Below are 23,962 nucleotides of genomic sequence, written 5' to 3' on the forward strand. Positions count from 1 at the left end.
TGTTGCCCCTGTAGCTTTCCAGCCACAGCACAGGGTTATTGGCAAGAATAACTTTAATTTTATATATATATATATATATATATATATATATATATATATATCCCAATGAGGTCCATTTAGTGTTGCTCTTCTTGATGCATATTTAGGACTGTCACTGGGCACTGAATAACTTATCAGAGAAACTGTCTCTAGAGAAGATTGATTCTTCTCACAACCATTGTTTGTCTACAGATTGTCATCTCATGGTAGTTTCTTGTGAACTCTTCCGGCCTCACTATGCAAGTCTTGCTGAGATTTCTTAGATACAATTTCACTGTCATGTCTAAACCATAGTGTTTTGCTACAGATGTCCTGGCTATAGGTACTCTAGCTCTTACATTCTCCCATATCTGCTTTGGAGATGTTCACTGGGTCTTATGTGTTCTCTTAGTTAGGGTTCCATTATTGTGAAAAGACATCATGGCCAAGACAACTCTTAAAAAGGATAACATTTAATTGGCGTTGGCTTACAGTTCCAGACATTTAGTCCGTTATCAGCATGGTAGCGTTGGCGACATCCAGGAAGACATGGTGTCAGAGAAGAAGCTGGGATTTCTACATCTTGATCTGCAGGCAGAAAGGAGGACTGTGTGACTGGGCATAGACTGAGCAAATATAACCTCAAAGCTCACCTCCACAGTGACACATTTCATCCAAGAAGGCCACGTCCACTTCAGCAAGGTCACATCCCTAAAAGTGCCAGTCTCTATGGGCCAAGCACGCAAGCACATGATTCTGTTGAGGCCATAGGTATTCAAACTACAACATATGTAGATTGTGAATGCCCCAGTTGGGACTATTTCCCCTATGACCACTTATCTGCTCTTTGACCAGTTGAGGATCTCTGTACTAGTTCCAACATATTGGAAAAAGAAGCTCTTTCAGTGAGGGGTGAGACTCAAACTTATCTAGAGTTAGAAGGATTAGTACTAGAATTCTGTTAGATATTATATTGATTTATGAAAATGGCTATAATAGAATCTCCTCTATGGTCTGTGTCCACTCTAGCCATGGGTAGTTGGCTATGTTTAAAATACAAGAAATGAATTCCTTCTGTTGATCAGGTATTCAGACCCACTGGGCAACTGTTGTTTAACACAAGGATAAAGATGCAGCTACTACATTTTTGGGATATTCTGCAAGGCCAGTCATTGTGCTTTGGAGGTTTTACAGCTTGGTAGCTTTACAATTTGTTTGTTTATCGCCCCTGGAAGCTGGCATACCTTTATATAGTATGAAAACTCATCCCTGAGAAGAGGCTTCAAGACCAGTTCCAGCTGGATTCCTCACAGTCCTTTGTCCAAAATCTGTGATGTCTTCTGCAATAAGGTTTTACCTTCAAGTACTCAAAGTCACCCAAGTGCAGTGACAAAACTCTATATTACTTTGGGAGATATTTAGACCCTAACCTCCAACCACCTCAAAAGAAGGGTTCTTGTGTCTGGTAGGGGCTTCTGTTAGGGATTCTATGGCTCTTTTAAGGAGACACTCTTAGTTTGTGTAGTCTAACCTTCCCCCCTCATATAAATAAAATTATATATATATATATACAGTACCATGTATATATTGTAATTTATGTAATCATTATTACAAAATAATGATTCCCTGTGGCTTTTCCAAATATCTTTAATGTTACTTATCTCTTTTGCCTCCCTCTCTGTATGATAACATTTCTTCCTTTCATTTTTCCTTTCCTTGTTGCCTTTTTTCCCCTGTGTCCTACTGTCCGTCCCCTCTTTAGAAGTCCTTCTTCCCCAGCTACCATGGGATCGTCCTATTTGCATGACTTTTGTGATTACTTTGGTTGAGTACTCAAATCTAAGGATTCAGGGCTAAGATCCATGAGAGAGAAACTAGGGCATTTGTCTTTCAGGGTCTCTCATCACTCAATATAATATTTTCAGTTTTATCTATTTACGTGCAAATTTCACAATTTTAGGGATTTTTTTTGACAGTTGTTTTATATGTGAAGGTCATTTTCATTATCTGTTCATCAGTTGAAGGGCTTTTAGGCAATTTCTAAATACTTCATTTGTGTGAGCATGCTGAAAATCCTTTTTTAAACTTCTGAAATATGTAGTGCATAACCACTGTCCTCATTCTCCCCCTTTGATGTAAAGCACACAAGCATTTTTATGCTCTCTCAGTGTCCACTTAGCACTTTCAGGTATCTCCCTACTTTTGTTTGTATCTTGCATCTGGGATCAATATGTTTCTGACAATTTCTAAGAGATCATTTACTTTTTATTTCATGGATGGGTGAGGCCATGTTTAGCTTGTATTTAGTGTCTGACTTGCTCATTTTAACATAATAAGCATGGCCTTCCAAAACCTTAACTTACATTGGTATAACATGGAAAATACCCACTGTAGCATTTCATGTTATAAGTGGTATTCTTCAAAGAGGAAAGCATATTACTGAGAAATGGTACATATCCATATGGAGTAGGCTCTGGCATTTATATAACTATTTTGAGTTTATCTTCTATGAGAGCATTCAGACATACAGAGAAATGAGATTAGAAGACAGTGAGAAAGAGAGAGGGAGAGACGAAGAGAGAGGGACACACACAAAGAGAGAGAAAGAGAGAGAGAGAGAAGTAGGTGGTTACATGTGCTGTTAGAGCTGGTCCTGAACCCGCATAGGTCTAAGATTTGATCTAGTTCTTAACAAAAGTCAATTGTGATGTTAATATTGCAATCATCAATGGTTTTATGGACATTATAGAAGACTTAGTATGCAGAAGTCATGTCTCCAAATAACAAATACGCATCAGGAATTTAGCCACAAGGCGAGTACCATTAAATCAATTAAAGAAAAAAACTTTAAGAACTGGAAGTGGATCTTACAGCAAGAGAAGTCACACATGAGACAGAATATTAGTGTTCATGATATACTTAGTACTTTTATTACAGTCACTATGATTAAATTGTACTGACAATGAATAAAAAGTCACATTCTGACAATACACAGAGCAATGTGTCTTCAGGGCCAAGTATAGAAGTTTAAATCCACAGATATGTTTTATTGATAGTAGGGCTACCTGATATTAAGTTAAATTATGAATAATTTTAAATAATTAGTGATGCATCATTGTTTGTATCACCTAGATAACGAGTGCAGGTTTGCAAAGAGAAGAAGAAATGGTATAGAGAGCAAAGATGAAAATGAAATGAGCAGGGGGACGTACTGTACTGAAGGTCATCGCTGTTGGAACAAGGCTATGCTTTGGGGACTACAGACATTTCATTAGTTAGACGGTATCCCCAGTTTTCTGCCTTTCTAGATGTCTTCCTTTCTTGCTGTCCTGTGCACTGCTCCCTGTAACAGCCGTTCTGCTCATTCTTCATGTTGCCCCTGTAGCTTTCCAGCCACAGCACAGGGTTATTGGCAAGATTCTAGCTACTTCCAGGCCTGTGATGCAGTGAGTCTTGGTGGTTCCACAGGTTCCTCTTAGGATAAAACTCTCTCTTTTCTTGCATTCCTTCTCATCATCCCTTGACTCTTCATTCACAGCACTCTTACAAAGTTTTGGCTATTTTCACCTGTGTACTTAATGCTTAGATGCCCACAGAAGTGCACAGCGTGGGATGTTTTACAAATGACAGCAGCAGTTACTCAGAAATGCTGAAATGATTTTTGCTGGCTTTATGAGAGAAGACTAGTTTCTACAGAGCTCAATACTCAGCTATAAATGTTGTTTTATGTGGTTTGGAAAAAGTTAGATAGTTAAGTTTTATCAAGAGACTATAAAATATGCCCATGAAAGTCATGTTAAGATTCTGTTCTCATTATGAGAATGAAAAGATTGCCAGGATAGCAACGCCCCCGGTGAGCATTTTAGAGGACAAAGGAAGTGTGGGATCTGGGAAGATAACTGAGACAGTGAAGTGGCTATTGCACAAACATGAGACCAATGTGTAAGCAAGGTTGTTAGCATCCAGGCAAAAGATGTGTTTTTTCCAGCAGTGAAGAGACAAATACAGGAGGATCACTGGGTTAGCTGGCCTTCCAGTCTAAGCTAATGTATGAGTTTCAGGCCAATAGTAGATCTTGTCTCAAAAACAAAAACAAAAGAGAAAAAAATTGAGGTTAGCAGTTCTTAAGTCACAATGCCCAATGTTTACATCTGGGCTCCTTATGTATTTAAATGTTTACATCTAGCCATGCTCACATATGCACCAGCAACCCCTCCCCCACACAAACCAAAATGAGCTAAAGACCAAAGTAATAAATAATAAAATCAACAAATTCTGAAAACTGAAATATTTAGTTACAGTTTTGTGCCAAGGTTATTATTTTTAAAAAGTTTTTTTAATTTTTAAATTAAATTTTATTTATATATTTATATGTTGCAATTTATTCATTTTGTATTCCTGCTGAAGCTCCCTCCTTCATTTCCTCCCGCTCCCACCCACCCTCCCTCTTTTCTCTCTATGCCCTTTCCCTAGTCCTCTGATAGCTGAGGATCTCCCCCCCCCCTTCTATCTGACCCTAGCCTATCAGGTGTCATCAAGGCTGGCTGCATCATCTTCCTCTGTGGCCTGGCAAGGCTGCACCCCACAAGGGTTGGTGATCAAAGAGCCGGCCACTGAGTTCTTGTCAGAGTCAGTCCCTTAATGGGGAGCAATCTTACTAGGCCACAGAGGAAGACAATGCAGCCAATCCTGATGAGACCTGATAGACTAGGGTCAGATGGAAGGGGAGGAGGACCTTCCCTATCAGTGGACTTAAGGAGGGGCATGGAGAAGAAGGGGGAGGGATGGTGGGATTGGGAGGGGATGGAGAAGGGGGCTACAGCTGGGATACCAAGGGAATAAATTGTAATTAATAAAAATAAATAAAACAATGTTAATTTCATTTTCAGCCACTATTCCATTCATGTTTATTATTTGCCAATCTATAAAGATCAAATAGATCCTACAGTTTTACATTTGCACTCATAATAACAATAAGCAGTATATTGGCTGCTTATTTAGTATCTCTCAATGAGAAACTGCCTAGATGAAATATTTACTCCAAAACCGAAAACCCCTTACCACCTATTTGTCTTTGTGCTGTACTCACATTGTGTCTTTAGTATTTTCCCTTTTCACAAAGCCTTCTTCATTTTCTGAGACTCTCTCAGAAGATTCTTCATCTTTCTGAGAATTCACTGGCAGTACATATCAGAGCTGATGCAATAAAACTCGAAGTAACTGCCTTTACTCTTCCAGCCCATACTTACAGGAATCAAACTGGGCTGAAAGAAAGTTAGATATTCCTTTAAAATCCATTGCCAAAGCCAAGTATTTGATCTGTTTTCACTGTCTAGTGATGGTGCATTTGTACACATTCTATCATCAAAGAATATGATGCCAATGATTAGCCTTTTGTCAATTTTCCCTACACTAAATACATATTGCAAATTGTGTTTCTTAGAAAGTTGTACGGCTGGTAGTCCTGTTACTCTACTGTGTCACTGTACTTTTTTCGCATATTACATCTCTGAACTTGGAAAGTGCATTGGAATATAAATGTGTTGGGCTAGGTAAAAAACCTTAGTGAAAAACTTGAGTGAGGTTTCCCAGAAGGAGAAAGACATACATGGTATTTACTCACTTATAAGTGGGTACTAGACCTATAAGATAGGATAAACATACTGAAATCTGTACACCTAAAGAAGATAAACAAGAAAGAAGACCATGGGTAAGATGATAAACCCTCACTTAGAAAGACAAATGTGATGGGCATTGGATATAGGAGAAAACAAGTAACAGGACAGACACCTACCACAGAGGACCTTGAAAGTCTCTACCAAGCAGTGTATCAAAGCAGATACTGAGACTCATAAACAAACCTTCAGCAGAGTACAGGGAATCATATGAAAGAAGGGGGAGTTAGTATGACCTGGAGAGGACAGGAGCTCCACAAGGACCAAATATATCTGGGCACAGGGGACTTTTGTGAGAGTGTATCTCCAACCAAGGATCATGTATGGATTTACACTAGAACCCCTGCTCGGATGTAGCCCATGGTAGCTCACTATCCATGTGGGTAACCTAGTAAGGGGAAAAGGGACTAATTCTGACATGAATTCAATGGTGGGATCTTTGACACCCCCCCCCCCCACCTAAGGGAGGAGCAGCCCTGCTAAGCCACAGAGGAGAACTTTGCAGCCAGGCCTGAATATACCTGATAAGCTAGGGTCAGATGGAAGGGAAGGAGGTTCTCCCCTATCAGTAGACTTGGAAAGGGGCAGAGAGAAGAAGAGGGAGAAAGGATGGGATTAGGAGAGAATGAGGGAATGGGATACAGCTAGGATACAAAGTTAATAAACTGTAACTAATATTAAAAAATAAAAAAAAATTAATTCAAAAAAAGCTTGAAACAAAGCAAAAAAAAAAAGGATAGGAGCAAAATCTTTTGACACAATGAAATAAAACTATAAACATAAATAAAATATTTAACTTGGGGAGAATACAGTACAGTGTAATTGGTGCAAATTAGACTCGAGTTTTTGAAATTTTCCATAGGTGCATAATTTCTAAGTAATTTTAAAATCATCTCAGTAGAGATCTCTGTTGCCTATGAATGATAGCAATATCCTCATTTCCATGTTGATACAGTCTTGTAAGGAAGTCAGGGGGTTGTGCAGCAGGCCGTTTTGCAATCAGAGAGAGATTTTTGTGTGTTCAGTGCTGAGCTAAGAACTGAAACTTGAGTCCCTTTTGGTGAATGGGCATCAGTAGTTACAAAAGGAACTGGTATGTTAGGTGTGGACTCTGCAACTTGGCTGCAGTGACAATTCTGAATTGAGACTCAATGACGATCACAAATTGTATCTGTATTGTGGCATCTACACATTGTTTCAAGCATCGTTGGCAGACTTGCTGTGCTGAGTATGAATTGATGTATGCCAGCCTGTGTAACTCCAGGTTTTCATCAGGACAGTGATCTGCTGGATCGACGGAAACATTGCTTCACTATGCAGTCTGAGTGTGGGGAGGACCTCTACTTTTCTGTGGAGTTGGAGAGTGACCTTGCCCAATGGGAACGAGCCTTCCAAACAGCCACCTTCCTGGAAGTGGAGCGGATACAGGTGAGAGGCTGTGGAGCGCAGTATGTGTGACACCGGGGAGATGTAACCACTCATTGGACGTGTCTGAGGTTAGGAGCACAGTTTCGTGAGGGAGCCCTCCGTCTCAGATGCAGCCAGTGTTTAACCATTGCTGAAATGAATAATAACCAGGCATATCTGAATAAGCATTGAAGTTCTTTTCATACTTTTGCCTCATGTAGACTACTTCCTATTAAATATTAGCAGAGTTTGAGTCTTATATAGAAAATGCTGTGGCCATAGTTCGCTACTTACTAGTGAACTATTCTGCAGACTTGACTACCTAAGTTCTAGAAATCCACCCTTCATTTGTGCCTTGCATAACCACTTCTAGTATGTGAGGCTCTCAACGGCCACTTCATCCATGGGCATCCTCTTGATTTCAAACACCGCCTACCAGACGCCTTCCACAGCAACTGTGCTCACCCTTGTCTCTTCCCACTCTAGCACACCATATCACCTTTCTTCATCATTTTCTTTGGACGGCTTACAGAATAACACGGGACAAACTTGTTGCTAGAAGCTTGCTTATTTTATTCCTGTATGGGTTGAAGTCTAATACATTTTTGCAAATCACAAGTGTCCAATGGGTATTTATTGAATTGTACAAGTATAAATACATATGTTGAATGGACTTCATAGAGCTCTCCACCTCTTGAACACGTGGGAACTTGGAATGAAACACCTCACAGAGTTGGTTCTGTAGTTGACCCGGAGCAAGATAATGCAAAATTTGATGTTAATTAAATTCTTGTCCCTTGAAATAAATCCATTGATCAAGGACCAACATGCAAGGGTGCTCATTTGTTGAAAAATATGTGATGAATGATATAAAAGGAAAACATTTGTTTCTTTTCAACTTTTGGGTTGTCTCACATTTCATAATTTTTCCCTGTTAACTACATTAGAAAGGGCTAAAATTTGTTGAAAAGTTTGGATGTCCATTTTTGTGTTTGAAAATGTGAGCATATTAACAGGAATAATATTGTTTAATTTTTACATAACGAACATCTGTTTCATTAAAATTGGTAAAAATTAAAGAAATGGGCCTGGCATTGCATGCCTACATCCCAGGAATCGTGAGACAAAGACCGGGAAAGAAATTGAGTGTCATTCTAAGCAGTATAAGGCAATTTGGGTCCACAGGAGATCCTCTCTCAACATAACAAAATAAAATAAATAGAAAAACATGACCTAATGAAAAATAAGCAAGAAAGGAGAAAAGTTATAACTTGATTAATACTATTGAAGAAATCATAAATACAATTGTTTTTATTTTGAGATACAAGGACTACAAAGTCATGTTTTCTGCTTTCAAATATATTTAGTATTTTATATTTTGTTTTGAACCTATGGCAAACAGTATAAATACTAGTATATTTATTTGAAAGGCTGATCCATAAAAACACATACTTGAGTACATTTCATATTGTCATTCAATTTACAATCAAACTTTAAAAAGTGTAGTGAATATTGAAACATAAAAGTCACAACTTATGTAAATAAAATGTTACACTTCCTAAGTTGAAGGAAATAATACAAGGTGTAATTACTTAAGCTAACTTTACTGACTTTATAATTTTCCCAGGTCAGTGAATTTTAGTAGTAAAGGACACATTTGCTTCATAACTGTATAATAATCCTGGTCAACAATTATCTTTTTTTAAGTTGTTTCTTATAAAGTTTTTTTTTAATTTTAGAATTTCAAATTTAAGATTATGTAGGACTTTGTAGGGCTGTCTATTCTTTTTTTTTAATTTCATTTTATTTGTAATTACACTTTATTTACTTTGTATCCCCCCTCTAGTTCCCTCCCTCCTCCCCTCACAATATCTCCCTTCCTCCCCCTTCTCCACACACTACCCTCCCAAAGTCCACTGCTAGGGGAAGGGTTTCTTTTTCTTCCCTCTGATCCTAGTCTTTAGGTCTCATCAGGAGTGGCTGCATTGTCTTCCTCTGTGGTTTGGTAAGGCTGCTCCCCCCTCATGGGGAGATGAACAAAGAGCAGGCCAATCAGTTCATGTCAGAAGCAGTCCCTATCCCCATTACTATGGAACCCACTTGGACACTAAACTGCTATGGGCTGCATCTATGCAGGGGTTCTAGGTTATCTCTATGCATGGTACTTGGTTGGAGTATGAGTCTCAGGAAGGACCCCTGTGTTCAAATTTTCTGGTTCTTTTGCTCTCCTTATGGACCTCCTGTCCTCTCTAGATCTTACTATTTCCCACTTCTTTCATAAGATTCCCTGTACTCTGCCCAAAGTTTGGCCTTAAGTCTCAACATTTGCTTTGATAGTCTGCAGGGCAGAGCCTTTCAGAGGTCCTCTGTAGCAGGCTCCTGACTTGTTTCCTGTTTTCTTCTACTTCTGATGTCCATCCTCTTTGCCTTTCTGGATAGGGACTGAGCATTTTAGCCAGAATCCTCCCTCTTGATTAGTTTCTTTAGATATACATATTTTAGTAGGTTTATACTATGTTATATGTCTATATAAGTGAGTATATACCCTGTGGTCTTTCTGCTTCTGGAATTGCTCACTCAGGATGATCCTTTCCAGAGCCCACCATTTACCTGCAAATTTCATGATTTCCTTATTTTTCATTGCTGAGTAATACTCCATTGTATAGATGTACCACAATTTCTGTATCCCTTCTTCAGTTGAGGGGCATCTGGGTTGCTTTCAGCTTCTGGCTATTACAAATAAAGCTGCTACAAACATGGTTGAGCAAATGTCCTTATTGTGTACTTGAGCCTATTTTGGATATATGCCTAGGAGTGGTATAGCTGGATCTTGAGGAAGCCCTATTCCTAGTTGTCTGAGAAAGCACCAGATTGATTTCCAGAGTGGTTGTACAAGTTTACATTCCCACCAGCAGTGGATGAGAATTCCCATTTCTCCACAACCTCTCCAAAATGTGTTGTCACTTGAGGTTTTGATCTTAGCCATTCTGATGGGTGTAAGGTGAAATCTCAGGGTTGTTTTGATTAGCATTTCCCTGATGGCATATTCCATGATGGGCATTTCTTTAAGTGTTTCTCTGCCATTTGATATTCCTCTATCAAGAATTCTCTGTTTAGCTCTGTTCCCCATTTTTTAATTGGATTACTTGATTTGCTGCTTTTCAACTTCTTTAATTCTTTATATTTACTGGATATTAGCCCTCAGTCAGATAAAGGGTTGGTGAAGATTCTTTCCCAATCTGTAGGCAGTCGTTTTGTTTTGATGACAGTGTCCTTTGCTTTGCAGAAGCATTTAAGTTTGGTGAGGTCCCATTTATTGAATGTTGCTCTTAGAGCCTGTGCTGTTGGTGTTCTGTTCAAGAAGTTATCTCCTGTACAAATAAGTTCTATGGTCTTCCCCACTTTTTCTTCTAACTGATTTAATGTATCTGGTTTTATGTTGAGGTCTTTGATCCACTTGGGCTTTAGTTTCTTGCAGGGTGATAAGTATGGATCTATTTACATTTTTCTACATGTAGACATCCAGTTAGATCAGCACCATTTGTTGAAGATGCTATCTTTTTATCCATTGTATGGTTTTGGCATTTTTGTCAAAGATCAAGTGTCCATAAGTTTGTGGGTTTATTTCTGGTTTTTCTATTCAGTTCCATTGATCCACCGTTCTGTTTCTAAGCCAGCATTCTCTTCAAACTTTTCCACAAAATAGAAATGGAAGGAACACTACCAAACTCATTCTATGAAGCCACAGTCATCTTGGTACCTAAACCTCACAAAGACCCAACAAAGAAAGAGAATTTCAGGCCAATTTCCCTTATGAACACTGTTGCAAAAATACTCTACAAAATACTTGCAAACCGAATACAAGAACACATCAAAGATATCATCCAATATGACCAAGTTTCAACCCAGGTATGCAGGGTTGGTTCAATATACGGAAATCCATCAATGTGATCCACCATATTAACAAACTGAAAGAAAAAACCACATGATAATCTCCCTAGATGCTGAAAAAAGCATTCGACAAAATCCAACATCCATTAATATTTAAAGTGTTGGAGAGATCAGGGATACAAGGCACGTATCTAAACATAGTAAAGACAATATACAGCAAGCCTATAACCAACATCAAACTAAATGGAGAGAAACTTAAAGTAATCCCACTGAAATCAGTGACAAAGCAAGGCTGCCCACTCTCTCCATATCTCTTCACCATAGTTCTGGAAGTCCTTGCTAGAGCAATAAGACAATTGAAGGAGATCAAGGGGATACAAATCAGGAAGGAAGAAGTCAAAGTATCACTATTTGCAGATGATATGATCGTATACCTGAGTGACCCCCAAAATTCTACTAGGGAACTCCTACAGCTGATAAACACCTTCAGCAAAGTGGCAGGATACAAAAATAACTAAAAACAAAAAAATTAGTAGCCCTCCTGTGTACAAAACACAAAAGGGTTGAGAAAGTAATTAGGGAAACAACACCCTTCACAATAGCCACAAAAGACATAAAGTACCTTGGTGTAACCCTAACCAAGCAAGTCAAAGACTTGTATGAAAAAAAAATTCAAGTCTCTGAAGAAAGAATTAGAAGAAGATATCAGAAGATAGAAAAATCTCCCATGCTCATGGCTTGGCATGATTAACATAGTAAAAATGGCCATCTTACCAAAAGCAATCTACAGATTCAATGCAATTCCCATCAAATGACCAACACAATTCTTTACAGACCTTGAAAGAAAAATTCACAACTTCATATGGAATAACAAGAAACCCAGAATTGCTAAAACACTCCTCTACAATATAAGATCTAGTGGTAACTCAATCTCTGATCGCAAGCTGTACTATACAGCAACAGTAATTAAAACTGCATGGGTTCTTGCAGAATAGCCATTCTATGTCTTATCCATTGCACTCTGATACTTTTAGTTTCTTCATTATTTTTTCCTTTAGCCACAATCACCTTGGTACCTAAACCTCACAAAGACTCAACAAAGAAAGAGAATTTCAGGCCAATCTCCCTTATGAACATTGATGCAAAAATACTTAACAAAATACTTGCAAACCGGATCCAAGAACACATCAAAGATATTATCCACTATGACCAAGTAGGCTTCATCCCAGGTATGCAGGGGTGGTTCAATATACGGAAATCCATCAATGTGATCCACCATATTAACAAACTGAAAGAAAAAAACCACATGATAATCTCCCTAGATGCTGAAAAAGCATTTGACAAAATCCAACATCCATTCATGTTTAAAGTACTGGAGAGATCAGGGATACAAGGCACATATCTAAACATAGTAAAGGCGATATACAGCAAGCCTATAGCCAACATCAAACTGAACAGAGAGAAACTTAAAGCAATCCCTCTGAAATCAGGGACAAGACAAGGCTGTCTCCATATCTCTTCAACATAGTGCTGGAAGTCCTTGCTAGAGCAATAAGACAGTCGAAGGAGATCAAGGGGATACAGATGGGAAAAGAAGAAGTCAAATTATCACTATTTGCAGATGATATGATAGTATATATGAGTGACCCCAAAAACTCTACCAGGGAACTCCTACAGCTGATAAACACCTTCAGCAAAGTGGCCGGATATAAAATTAACTCAAAAAAATCAGTAGCACTCCTGTATACAAAAGACAAAAGGGCTGAGAAAGAAATTAGAGAAACAACACCATTCACAATAGCCACAAATGACATAAAGTACCTTGGCGTAACCCTAACCAAGCAAGTCAAAGACTTGTATGAAAAAAATTTCAAGTCTCTGAAGAAAGAATTAGAGGAAGATATGAGAAGATGGAAAGATCTCCCATGCTCATGGCTTGGCAGGATTAACATAGTAAAAATGGCCATCTTACCAAAAGCAATCTACAGATTTAATGCAATTCCCATCAAATTGCCAACACAATTCTTTACAGACCTGGAAAGAAGAATTCTCAACTTCGTATGGAATAACAAGAAACCGAGAATTGCTAAAACAATCCTCTACAATAAAAGATCTTCTGGAGGTATCTCCATCCCTGATCTCAAGCTGTACTATAGAGCAACAGTTATAAAAACTGCATGGTACTGGCATGGAAACAGAATGGTGGATCAATGGAATCGAACAGAAGACCCAGAAATAAACCCACACACTTACGGACACCTGATTTTTGACAAAGATGCCAAAACCATACAATGGAAAAAAGATAGCATCTTTAACAAATGGTGCTGGTCCAACTGGATGTCTACATGTAGAAAAATGCAAATAGATCCATACTTATCACCCTGCACAAAACTGAAGTCCAAGTGGATCAAAGACCTCAACATAAAACCAGACACATTAAATCGGCTAGAAAAAAAAGTGGGGAATACCCTAGAACTCATTGGTACAGGAGAAAACTTCCTGAACAGAACACCAACAGCACAGGCTCTAAGAGCAACAATCAATAAATGGGACCTCATGAAATTGAAAAGCTTCTGTAAAGCAAAGGACACCGTCATCAAAACAAAGCGACTGCCTACAGATTGGGAAAGAATCATCACCAACCCTCTATCTGACAGAAGACTCATATCCAATATATATAAAGAACTAAACAAGCTGAAAAGCAACAAACCAAGTAATCCACTTAAAAAATGGGGAACAGAGCTAAAGAGAGAATTCTCTGCAGAGGAATATCGAATGGCAGAGAAGCACTTAAAGAAATGCTCAACCTCATTAGCCATTAGGGAAATGCAAATCAAAACAACCCTGAGATTTCACCTTACACCCATCAGAATGGCCAAGATGAAAATCTCAAGGGACAACACATGCTGGAGAGGTTGTGGAGAAAGGGGAACCCTTCTCCACTGCTGGTGGGAATGTAAACTGGTACAACCACTCTGGAAATCAATCTGGTGCTTTCTCAGACAACTAGGAATAGTGCTTCCTCAAGATCCAGCCATACCACTCCTAGGCATATACCCAAAAGAGGCACAAGTACACAACAAGGACATTTGTTCAACCATGTTTGTAGCAGCTTTCTTTGTAATAGCCAGAAGCTGGAAACAACCCAGATGCCCCTCAACTGAAGAATGGATGCAGAAACTGTGGTACATCTATACAATGGAGTATTACTCAGCAATGAAAAATAAGGAAATCATGAAATTTGCAGGTAAATGGTGGGACCTGGAAAGGATCATCCTGAGTGAGTTGACCCAGAAGCAAAAAGACACTCACGGTACATACTCACTCATATAAACATACAATATAGAATAAACCCACTAAAATCTGTACATCTAAACAAACTAAGCAAAAGAGAGGACCCTAACTAAAATGTTCAATCCCCATCCTGAAAGGCAAAGAGGATGGACATCAGAAGAAAACGAAAATAGGAAACAACCTCGGAACCCGCTACAGAGGGCCTCTGAAAGCCAGAAGAAAACAGGAAACAACCTTGAAACCTGCCACAGAGGGCCTCTGAAAGCTTCTGCAGTATAGACTGTCAAAGCAGATGCTGAGCCTGATGGCCAACTGATGGGCAGAGTGAATGGAATTTTATGTAAGAAGTGGGAAATAGTAAGAGCTGGAGGGAACGGGAACTCCACAAGCAGAGCAACAGAACAAGATAATTTGAACACAGGGAACTTCCCAGAGACTCATACTCCAACCAAGGACTATTTGTGGAGATGACCTGGAACCCCTGCACAGATGTAGCCCATGGCAGTTCAGTGTCCAAGTGGGTTCCATAGTAATGGGAAGAGGGACTGCCTCTGACATAATCTGATTGGCCTGCTCGTTGATCACTTCCCCCTGAGGGGGGAGCAGCCTTACCAGGCCACAGTAGAGGACAATGCAGCCACTTTTGATGAGAACTGATAGACTAAGATCAGAAAGAAGGAGAGGAGGACCTCCCCTATCAGTGGACTTGGGGAGTGGCATGCATGCAGAAAGGGGAGGGAGGGTGGGATCGGCAGGGGAGGAGAGAGGGGCTCATGGGGGGATACAAAATGAATAAAGTGTAATTAATAAAAAAAATAAAAGATTTAAAAAAAAAGAAAAAAAAAGAAATTAGCATAAGTAAAGTAAAATTACTTACTTTCCTTTGTGGTGTCCACTTTCATAAGTGGTAAGATCGATATGGATTCAAAGAACAAGCACCAGGATATGGAAGCCTTCCTTTCTTTCTATACTTGATTTTTTCTGGTGGTACAAATTTATCCTATATATATTTACCTATGGATGTTATATAATATGTAATTATACAAAAATGTTGCCAAGTGATTCATTTTAGAGCTTTCCTAAAACAATAATTTTGGCTATTACTTTTTTCACACTGAAATTCACTTTTTATTTCACAAATATTGTGATTAAAAATAAACATTTAATTACTTAAACATATTAAATGCACTCATTACATTTATTGACATTGTAAGTTAAAGGATAAAAATTTAGTGGCTTTCAATTTATTCCATTTATTTGCTTCCATTTAATGATTATTGAGTCAATGTAATTTAATTTGTAATATTGAACCTAATGAGAAAATTTGAATGTGCTATTACAAATGCATTTTCACCTGGAATCTTCTTTTTAATGGTTGTACACAGAAATAGCAAACAATTAAGCCTAAATGCAAACAATGTAACCTTGAACACTCCTTAGAGTTGATTGTAATTTTCGTAAATTAGTGGCCGAATACAGCTATCTAAGATTTCTATGTATTAAGCTAATACAATTCTACAGAAACATGGAGTTTTAAGGTCCATTAAGTATGCCTTCTAATCTACTATTTTAACTGCAAATAAACTTTTTGTCATGGTTATAAATTTTTAATGCAAATTAGGCTGTAATCATGTGAATATAACATTCTAATAAAAGCAATTTGATATGTTCAGTCATAATTATTTTGTAAACAATGTATTTTATATAAATATAATAAGACAGATGCAATATAAGCACTTGTATTTGAAAATTGCTGAAGAAAATAGCTCTCTCACGTGTCAGTTATATAGTTTATATCTTTGATTGCTACAATATAGCAACGTGGTTTGGAATCAAAGTCAAATAAAACTAAACAAGCAGATATAACAATATGTGGTTTGTATGTAAGGCCCAACTTATTTCATATCTGATTTATGTTATTTTTCTACTTTGGTATCTGTATTTATCCATCTTCCCCCCCCCCAAAATATTTAAAAGTGAAATTATAATGTTAGTGATCAAATCCCGGGGCTTATTCGTGTTAGGATTGTATTGTACTATCGAGGCACACCACAGTCAACTACTAAGTGTGCCATTAATAGACAGGACATGTCATATTTGTCTTGATGTTTAGGTTCAATCAACTATGTGCAAACTAACAGTATTCTCTGTTTTCTATAGTGCAAGACTTATGCATGTGTGCTGGAGAGTCACCTAATGGGACTCACTATTGACTTCAGCACAGGCTTCATCTGCTTTGATGCAGCAACAAAGGTAATAAGTCCCAAGTGGCCAGAGGGATAGCGTGCCAAAACTATAAATCGAGAACGAGAGAAAAGCCTTTGAACTCCTTAATATGTTTAAAATAATTGTGTGTTAGGTTTAAGATCTTCATTTTTATTTATGTGAAATAAGTCACATTTTAGTCTTGTTTTCCCAGAGTTTCAATCTTTAATAAAATAATGTTAATGCAAATAGTTAATATTCTGAAGCAAATACATGCCACTCTAGCCCTATATGCATACAAATGCAAAGATTATTGGTGAAGGATAGATTATATCTATATAGACAGATAATAGATAACACATAAATAAATGACAGATAAATGAAAGATAACACAGGTAAAAGAGAAATGGATGATAGATGAAAATGGTAGATACTGATTTAGTTAGTCTCCTTTCTAAAAAATATAGCTTCATACATATTTTTCCCTTACATGTAATTTTTAAGAGTGTGATTTTTCTGACTCAAATCTAGATGATGAATGTAAGAAAAACATGTTTTTTAGTTTTATATTTGATGTCTTAGAATTGGGTACAGGAAGGTGCGATTTGAGTGTCTGGAATTTCTAATGAATGTCTGTTACAAACACTTGACTTAATGTGGACTCTGTGTGATCTGATGGCTTTCCCATTTTCAAAACATCCATGCCTATTGAAAGAGGAGTGACTTCTGAGCAGTAACAGCTATAAGCATCTTCCTTGTAGATTAGACATCATAAAGTATTACCTGTCTTTATTTATCAGGTGGAAGTGATCTTCTAGCTCTGTGGTTCCAGTCTCCCAGTCGCTGCTGCAGTAACTGCATTGGGCTTTGATTTGCAGGGATGTGTCTTTTACTAAAGGAAGGCCTAGCGTGCTGTAAACGGAAACATTCTTTCTCACTGTTTTAAGGATTAATGAATAGTCTGTTACAAATTTTCTCTCAAATTAATGTGTTCAAAAGAAAATCCAGAAAAAAAAAATAGGACAGTGACACACATGAGAGAGGAAGGAAGAACTTAGATTGTTCAGGGAAGAATGGGATCTAATGATGTGCAAGCTGGTCATGAAGGATGGACACCCAGCATATGCCTAAAGAAGTTAGCTGGCTTAAGATCTAACACCTATGATTGTCATTCAGAAAGCTCCCACTGTCTAAGCACTATTAGTGGTGTTTTGCCATTCACGGTAAAATCCAATATTGCACTCTAAAGAATGGATTCTCTCATATAATTTGTGGTCTCGGTATGATGCCTAAAGGATCCTCAGTAATTAAGAATCCCACATGTAGTAACCCTTCTGATATTTTTATTTTCTATATAATTTTATTAACCATAGAACAGTGCTCAGTGACACAGCAGTTTGGCTGGGCGACGGGTCGAGGCTGGAGCTCTGCAGCTGGCAGTCCTTCTGATATTTTTAGTAAAACTATTATAAAATCAAAATAAGCCTGTGAGTATTAATCTAATGAATTAAGTAATCTACTGATATTTAATTAACCTGAGTATTAAATTAATTTGCTTAATAGCTTTGGTGATGAATTAAACTGATTTGAAAAAAAACATCTTTTTAAAGATTGGAGTTTTTTATTTTTATATTATTTATTTGATTTTTTAAATTTTATTTTATTTTTATTGATTATGGTTTATTCACTTTGCATTCCAGCTGTAGCCTCCTTCCTCATCCCCTCCTAATCCCACCCTTCCTCCCTCTTCTATGTTCCTCCCCAAGTCCAATGATAGGGAGGTCCTCCTCCCCTTCCATCTGACCCTAGTCTATCAGGTCTCATTAGGATTGGCTTCATTGTCTTCCTCTGTGGACTGGTAAGGCTGCCCCCTCCTCAGGTGGAGGTGATCAAAGAGCCAACTCCTGAGTTCATGTCTGAGACAGTCCCTGTTTTCATTACTAGGGAATCCTCTTGGCCACGTTGCCAGGGGGAGGTGAACAAAGAGCAGGCCACTGAATCCATGTCAGAGACTGTCCCTACTCTCCTTAATAGGGAATGCACTTGGAGACTGAGCTGTCCATGGGCTTCATCTAAGCAGAGGTTCTAGGTTATCTCCATGAATGGTCCTTGGTTGGAGTATCAGTCTCACAAATGTCTCCTGTGCCCAGATTTTTTGGTTCTGTTGCTTTCCTTGTGGAGCTCCTATCCCTTCCAGGTCTTTCTATCTCCCCCCTCTTTCATAAGAGTCCCTGTACTCTGCCCAAAGTTTGGGTATGCGTCTCAGCATCTGATTAAAAACCCTGCTGGGTAGAGACTTTCAGAGGTCTTCTGTGGTAGGCTCCTGTCCTGGTCCCTGTTTTCTCCCTCTTCTGATGTCTATTCCATTTGCCTTTCTGAATGAGGATTAATCATCTTACTCCAGGTCTCCTTCTCACTTCCTTTCTTTAGGTGTACAGATTTTAGTATGTTTATCCTATATTATATGTCTAATATACACTTATAAGCGAGTATATACCATGTGTGTCTTTCTGCTTCTATGATACTTCACTCAGGATGATCTTTTCTAGTTCCTACCATTTGCCTGCAAATTTCATGATTTCCTTGTTTTTAATTGCTGAGTAGTATTCTATTGTGTAAATGTATCACAATTTCTGCATCCATTCCTCAATTGAGGGTCATCTGGCTTGTTTCCAGATTCTGGCTATTATGAATAGAGCTACTATAAACATGGTTGAGCAAATATCCTTGTTGTATACTTGAGCATCTTTTGGATATATGCCTAGGAGTGTTATAGCTGGATCTTGAGGAAGCACTATTCCTAATTGTCTGAGAAAGCGCCAGATTGATTTCCAAAGTGGTTGTACAAGATTACATTCCCACCAGCAATGGAGGAGGGTTCCCCTTTCTCCACATCCTCTCCAGCATGTGTTGTCACTTAAGTTTTTGATCTTAGCCATTCTGATGGGTGTAAGGTTAAATCTCAGGGTCGTTTTGTTTGAATATTCTTGATGACTAAGAATTTTGAATATTTCTTTAAGTGTTTGACTGCCATTCGATATTCCTCTTTTGAGAATTCTCTGCTTAGCGCTGTACCTCATTTTTTAATTGGATTACTTGATTCGTTGCTGTTTAACTTCTTGAGTTCTTTATTCTGGATATTAGCCCTTTGTCAGATATAGGGTTGGTGAAGATCCTTTCCCAATCTGTAGGCTGTTTGTTAGTTCTGAAGACAGTGTCCTTTGCTTTACAGAAGCTTTTCAGTTTCATGAAGTCCCATTTATTTATTGTTGATCTTATAGCCTGTGCCATTTATGTTATTTTCTTTAATAGAGTCTCACTGGGGATTCAAACCACTCTTAAGGGCAGGCTCCATGTCCAGCTGTAGATGGCCAACAGAAAACAAACTCAATGGCATTGTTTTGTTTTTTTTTTCCAGAAATGTGTTTTTTTTAAAACTTTACAAGTTCTTTTGATATACATTATGGCTTCTGTTTTTTTTTTTAAATATATAATTTATTACAATTTATTTACTTTGTATCCTGGCTGTAGCTACCTTCCCCATCTCTTCCCAGTTTTGCCCCCTCCCTCTTTCCCCACTATGTCCCTCTGCAGGGTATCTTATGAACATAGGCAGAAATAAAAAGACCTGGAGGGGACAGGATCTCCACAAGGAGACCAACAGAGCCAAAAAAATCTGGGCCCAGGGGAGTCTGCAGAGACTGATGAATCAACCATAGACCATGCATGGAGAGGACCTAGACCCTCTGCTCAGATATAGCCCATGGACAGCTCAGTCTCCAAGTGCATTCCCTATTAAGGGGAGTAGGGACAGTCTCTGACATGGATTCAGTAGCCTGCTCTTTGTTCACCTCCCCCTGGCAAGGTGGCCACAAGAAAGAGAATCCAGACAATTCTGATGAGACCTTCTATGCTACGGTCAGATACAAGGAGAGGAGGACCCCACCCCCCATCAGTGGACTAAAATGGGAGTTTTTATGTTTATTTAATCTGAAGCGAAGTGATGCATACACCCAACAGGCATGTCTTAGTCTCAAAGAAATGTTTGACAACGTTGATAATTTACACATTGCTTCTGTTGTGAGAAGTAACAGCCTTTTAGACACACAACACACACAGCCCTCCATTCCTCTGGTGCAGGCTGGTGGTTTTAAACACAGTCACAGAATGATGATGTTATCACCAAATCTACTTTGGACATATTTCCTCATTCCCGGAAGAATCTTTCTACGTATCAGTGATTACACTTTGCATCCTTTACGTGTCAGACATTGCTTTTGTCTGCTAGGCTTTCGCTATTTACCTGCTTCATGCTGAGTTGTGGTATGGAATGATGCTAATACGTGCAACTTTAACCATTTTCTTTTGTATGAGATATGCATTAGCCAGTCATAACTGATACTATGTTAATATTATATCTTAAGATCATAGTTAGCTCATATCTACTAGACAAGGAATCTGTGTTAGAAGACATTTTGTTCCTGGGAATTGCTTGAGATAATCAACCTAAAGGGAGGAAAGGAGATTTCTGGCTCACAGTTTCAGAGGTTCTAATCCACAAATCAGTGGTTCTTTTATTGTGGGCCTGTGCTGGGGCAGCATATCATGGCCAGGAAGAGAAAAAGATGGAATCCAGCTGTATTATTTGTAACCATGTCCTTAATGACCTCGCTTTTTCCCAGTAGGTCCCACCTCTTACCATTGCAGCCAACGTTTGTAGTGTGGTTTGGGGGCTGGACCTTTAACATCCGGGCCTTCAGAAGACCCTTGTCCAAACTGTAGCTGAGTCCATTGTGTTTATTTCCTGTTTGGATTTACCCTGACAGCACTGTGCTGCTCCTACCTCTGAAACATGGTTCTGGCCGGGCTTCTGCTTGTGCAAATCCCATAATGAACCACATTCATCTTTACTTCTGAGAGGCATTTGTGAGCTGTCTCATTCCCATAGGGTTGCTGGAAGGTTTGACACTGAGTGTGGAATGTGGAATAGTGAGTGCAGAGAACAAGCCTTTCTGAGTAGTTGGATGCTTTTCTTACATGGTCTCCACAGAGTTTGGCAGTTCTCATCACAGCAGGGCTTGAGAACCAGCCACACCAATCTCAAGATGTCATAGAGGTCCTGACATTTATAGGATTCATGAGATTGATGCATCCACTCCCAAATTACAGTTCTTGGGTATCACTTTAATATGTGTGTTTGTCGTTTTGTTAATCAACAGAGAATAATTACAGTGCACAGTTTAATAGCTTGATGCAATTTCAGGATGGCATGGAAAGGCATGGAATAGGCTGGAGGGTCCCAAGAGATTTTAAGGAGAAAATTACTTTTCACCAGAGGCTTTGGCCCAAATCAGCTAATTAGGGACCTAGGAGAGGGATATTGTATGAAGTTCCTATTCCTGTTATGAATGGGTAATGGGAAGAGGCATCATTAGGTGCAGAACAAGAAGGGGAAGTGGTAGGCAGCAGCTGGAGACTTATTACAGTGGGACTTGTGAATAAATTTGCTGTGGTCACGGTACTGCCATTACGCTGGCTACCAACATACCTGCTTTTTTTCTACTAGTGAAAGGCATTATATGGCACTCCTGTAGGACTTAATGGTTGCATTCTAAACAGGGCTGCTTTTCAGTCATCGGTTTGATGTAGTTGTTGAAGCATGTAGGAGGTAGGTCTATCTGGCTCTTTCCTTAAGCCCTCATGAGAGGTAGGAGAAAACCTAGGTACATTCCTTTTCATAGATGGTAAAGATGGGAGAGAAATGCCATAAAGGGAATCATACTCTATTCCTGGCCTTGAGAAAAACTGAAGATTTGCACTTCCAAAGTGTTACCCAGAAAGTCCTAGGACAGAAAAAAACAGCTAGAAGTGATTCACTGTTGAAAAGCATTAATGGTTTTAACACAAAATAACAGGTCCATTCTACAGACACTCTTGCAGTGTTGTGGGGAGCTTGTTAGCATTTTATGGCTCATGGAGGGGCTTGGAGGTTTGCCTGGCAGTGAGGAGGTGAACAGTCCTAGGAACATGCGGTCAACAGAGCTCAGACAAACCAAATGGGATCAAGTGTAACTCCAGATTTCTGAGCTCAACAACTTTGCAGGGAAAGTTGTTGGAGCCCTTTGGAGGGCTGGATTCACAGTCTATCTATTTAACTGTTTCATGAGAGTTCCCTGAGTAGAAGTTACTGAACAGTTGCCTAGTTTAATGTGAATATAAGGGGCAGGCCTTCTCAATTTTCTTCTAATATAAAAATTATAATATAAATTTTCGTATGACATAAAATGAACTACTAGTTTTTTGGGGGGTTTTTTTGTTTGTTTTTTGATTTTTTTTTTGAAAAGTACATCCAGCTTAATATTGATAATGATATGGCTTAGCTATCATGAATAGTAGTGAGTGCTATAACAAACACAGGTGTTGCCCCAGCTGTGATCACATGTAACCAATTACCTTTGCTTCTGTTTCCAACACAACTCTTAGTAGGCGGGATTCTTCAGGAAAGTGGCTGAAATGGGAAATTGTCCCAAATTATTTGAATAAGCACAACTTAAAATCTAGTTCGGACCTCGTCTATGAAATACACCCTACACAAATCTATCCACGAAAACAACTTATACACTCCATTACTGAGCAATTCACTGTCAGTTCCAACTGCATGGATATTGTATAACACCTCAAACAAATCCATATGATATAGGCAGTTATATGGTTCAGTACTGTAGCCTGTGCTCATCATGCACAAAGCGCCGGGTTCCATCCACAGCACCACACTCACAAAAGATGATTCAGCAGAGAAAGAATTTGCATCCTAGCACAACGACACGTTTGGCTAATGAATGGAATAGGTTATTAATTATATCTTTAATCTTAGAATCAAATGTTAACATTCAGCTTTCAGAAATATAAACTTCTTTGAATTTTAAAAATATGCTGACAGAAAAAAAATTAAATAAATTTTACTGTTGGCACATAAATACAACTCCCACCTCAAAAGAAATAAAAAGTTTGTTCTGGAATCAAATATGAGTGATCTTAGCTTAGTAACACAAATATTATTTTCCCAAAATTTGATGTTTCAATATGGAAACAGTTTATAATAAAGTCATTATAGTAACAGAAGAAAAAAGTTATCGAGACACTTTTGAAATACATTGGTGTAAACATTAGAAAAGCAGTTACCCTAAGCAGACATAACCCAGTTCGAGGCCTCAGATGCTTTATGATAGAATCCTGAGCCTTCTATTGGTGGAAAATAGTCATTTACTTGTTTTTTCTTTTTGTTTTGTCAGTCATGGGATGCTAAGTCCAACACAGAGGTTGGCAAAATTATTTACGTCTGTATTAGACAGGATTTTCTAAAGTAACAATTTATAGGATGAATCTCCCTCTTTCTCTCTTTCTTTCTCCCTCCCTTCCTTCCTTTTTCTTTCTTTCTTTCTTTCTTTCTTTCTTTCTTTCTTTCTTTCTTT

At 38.5% G+C, this 23,962-nt stretch overlaps 1 protein-coding gene across 3 annotated transcripts in view; it reads left to right on the forward strand.

Moving 5' to 3' along the window:
• Sntg1 (syntrophin gamma 1) overlaps positions 1–23,962 on the forward strand; it is a 624,894-nt gene that overhangs the window by 564,155 nt on the left and 36,777 nt on the right. For all 3 annotated transcript variants that reach the window (XM_055603535.1, XM_055603536.1, XM_055603537.1), the window contains 2 exons: positions 6,969–7,121; positions 16,446–16,538. In XM_055603535.1, coding sequence (XP_055459510.1) covers positions 6,969–7,121; positions 16,446–16,538 — 246 coding nt within the window. The remainder of the gene's footprint in view (positions 1–6,968; positions 7,122–16,445; positions 16,539–23,962) is intronic.

This window comes from Psammomys obesus, unplaced genomic scaffold (assembly GCF_907164565.1).
Source record: "Psammomys obesus unplaced genomic scaffold, mPsaObe1.curated_primary_1811, whole genome shotgun sequence".
Classification (NCBI taxonomy): Eukaryota; Metazoa; Chordata; class Mammalia; order Rodentia; family Muridae; genus Psammomys; species Psammomys obesus.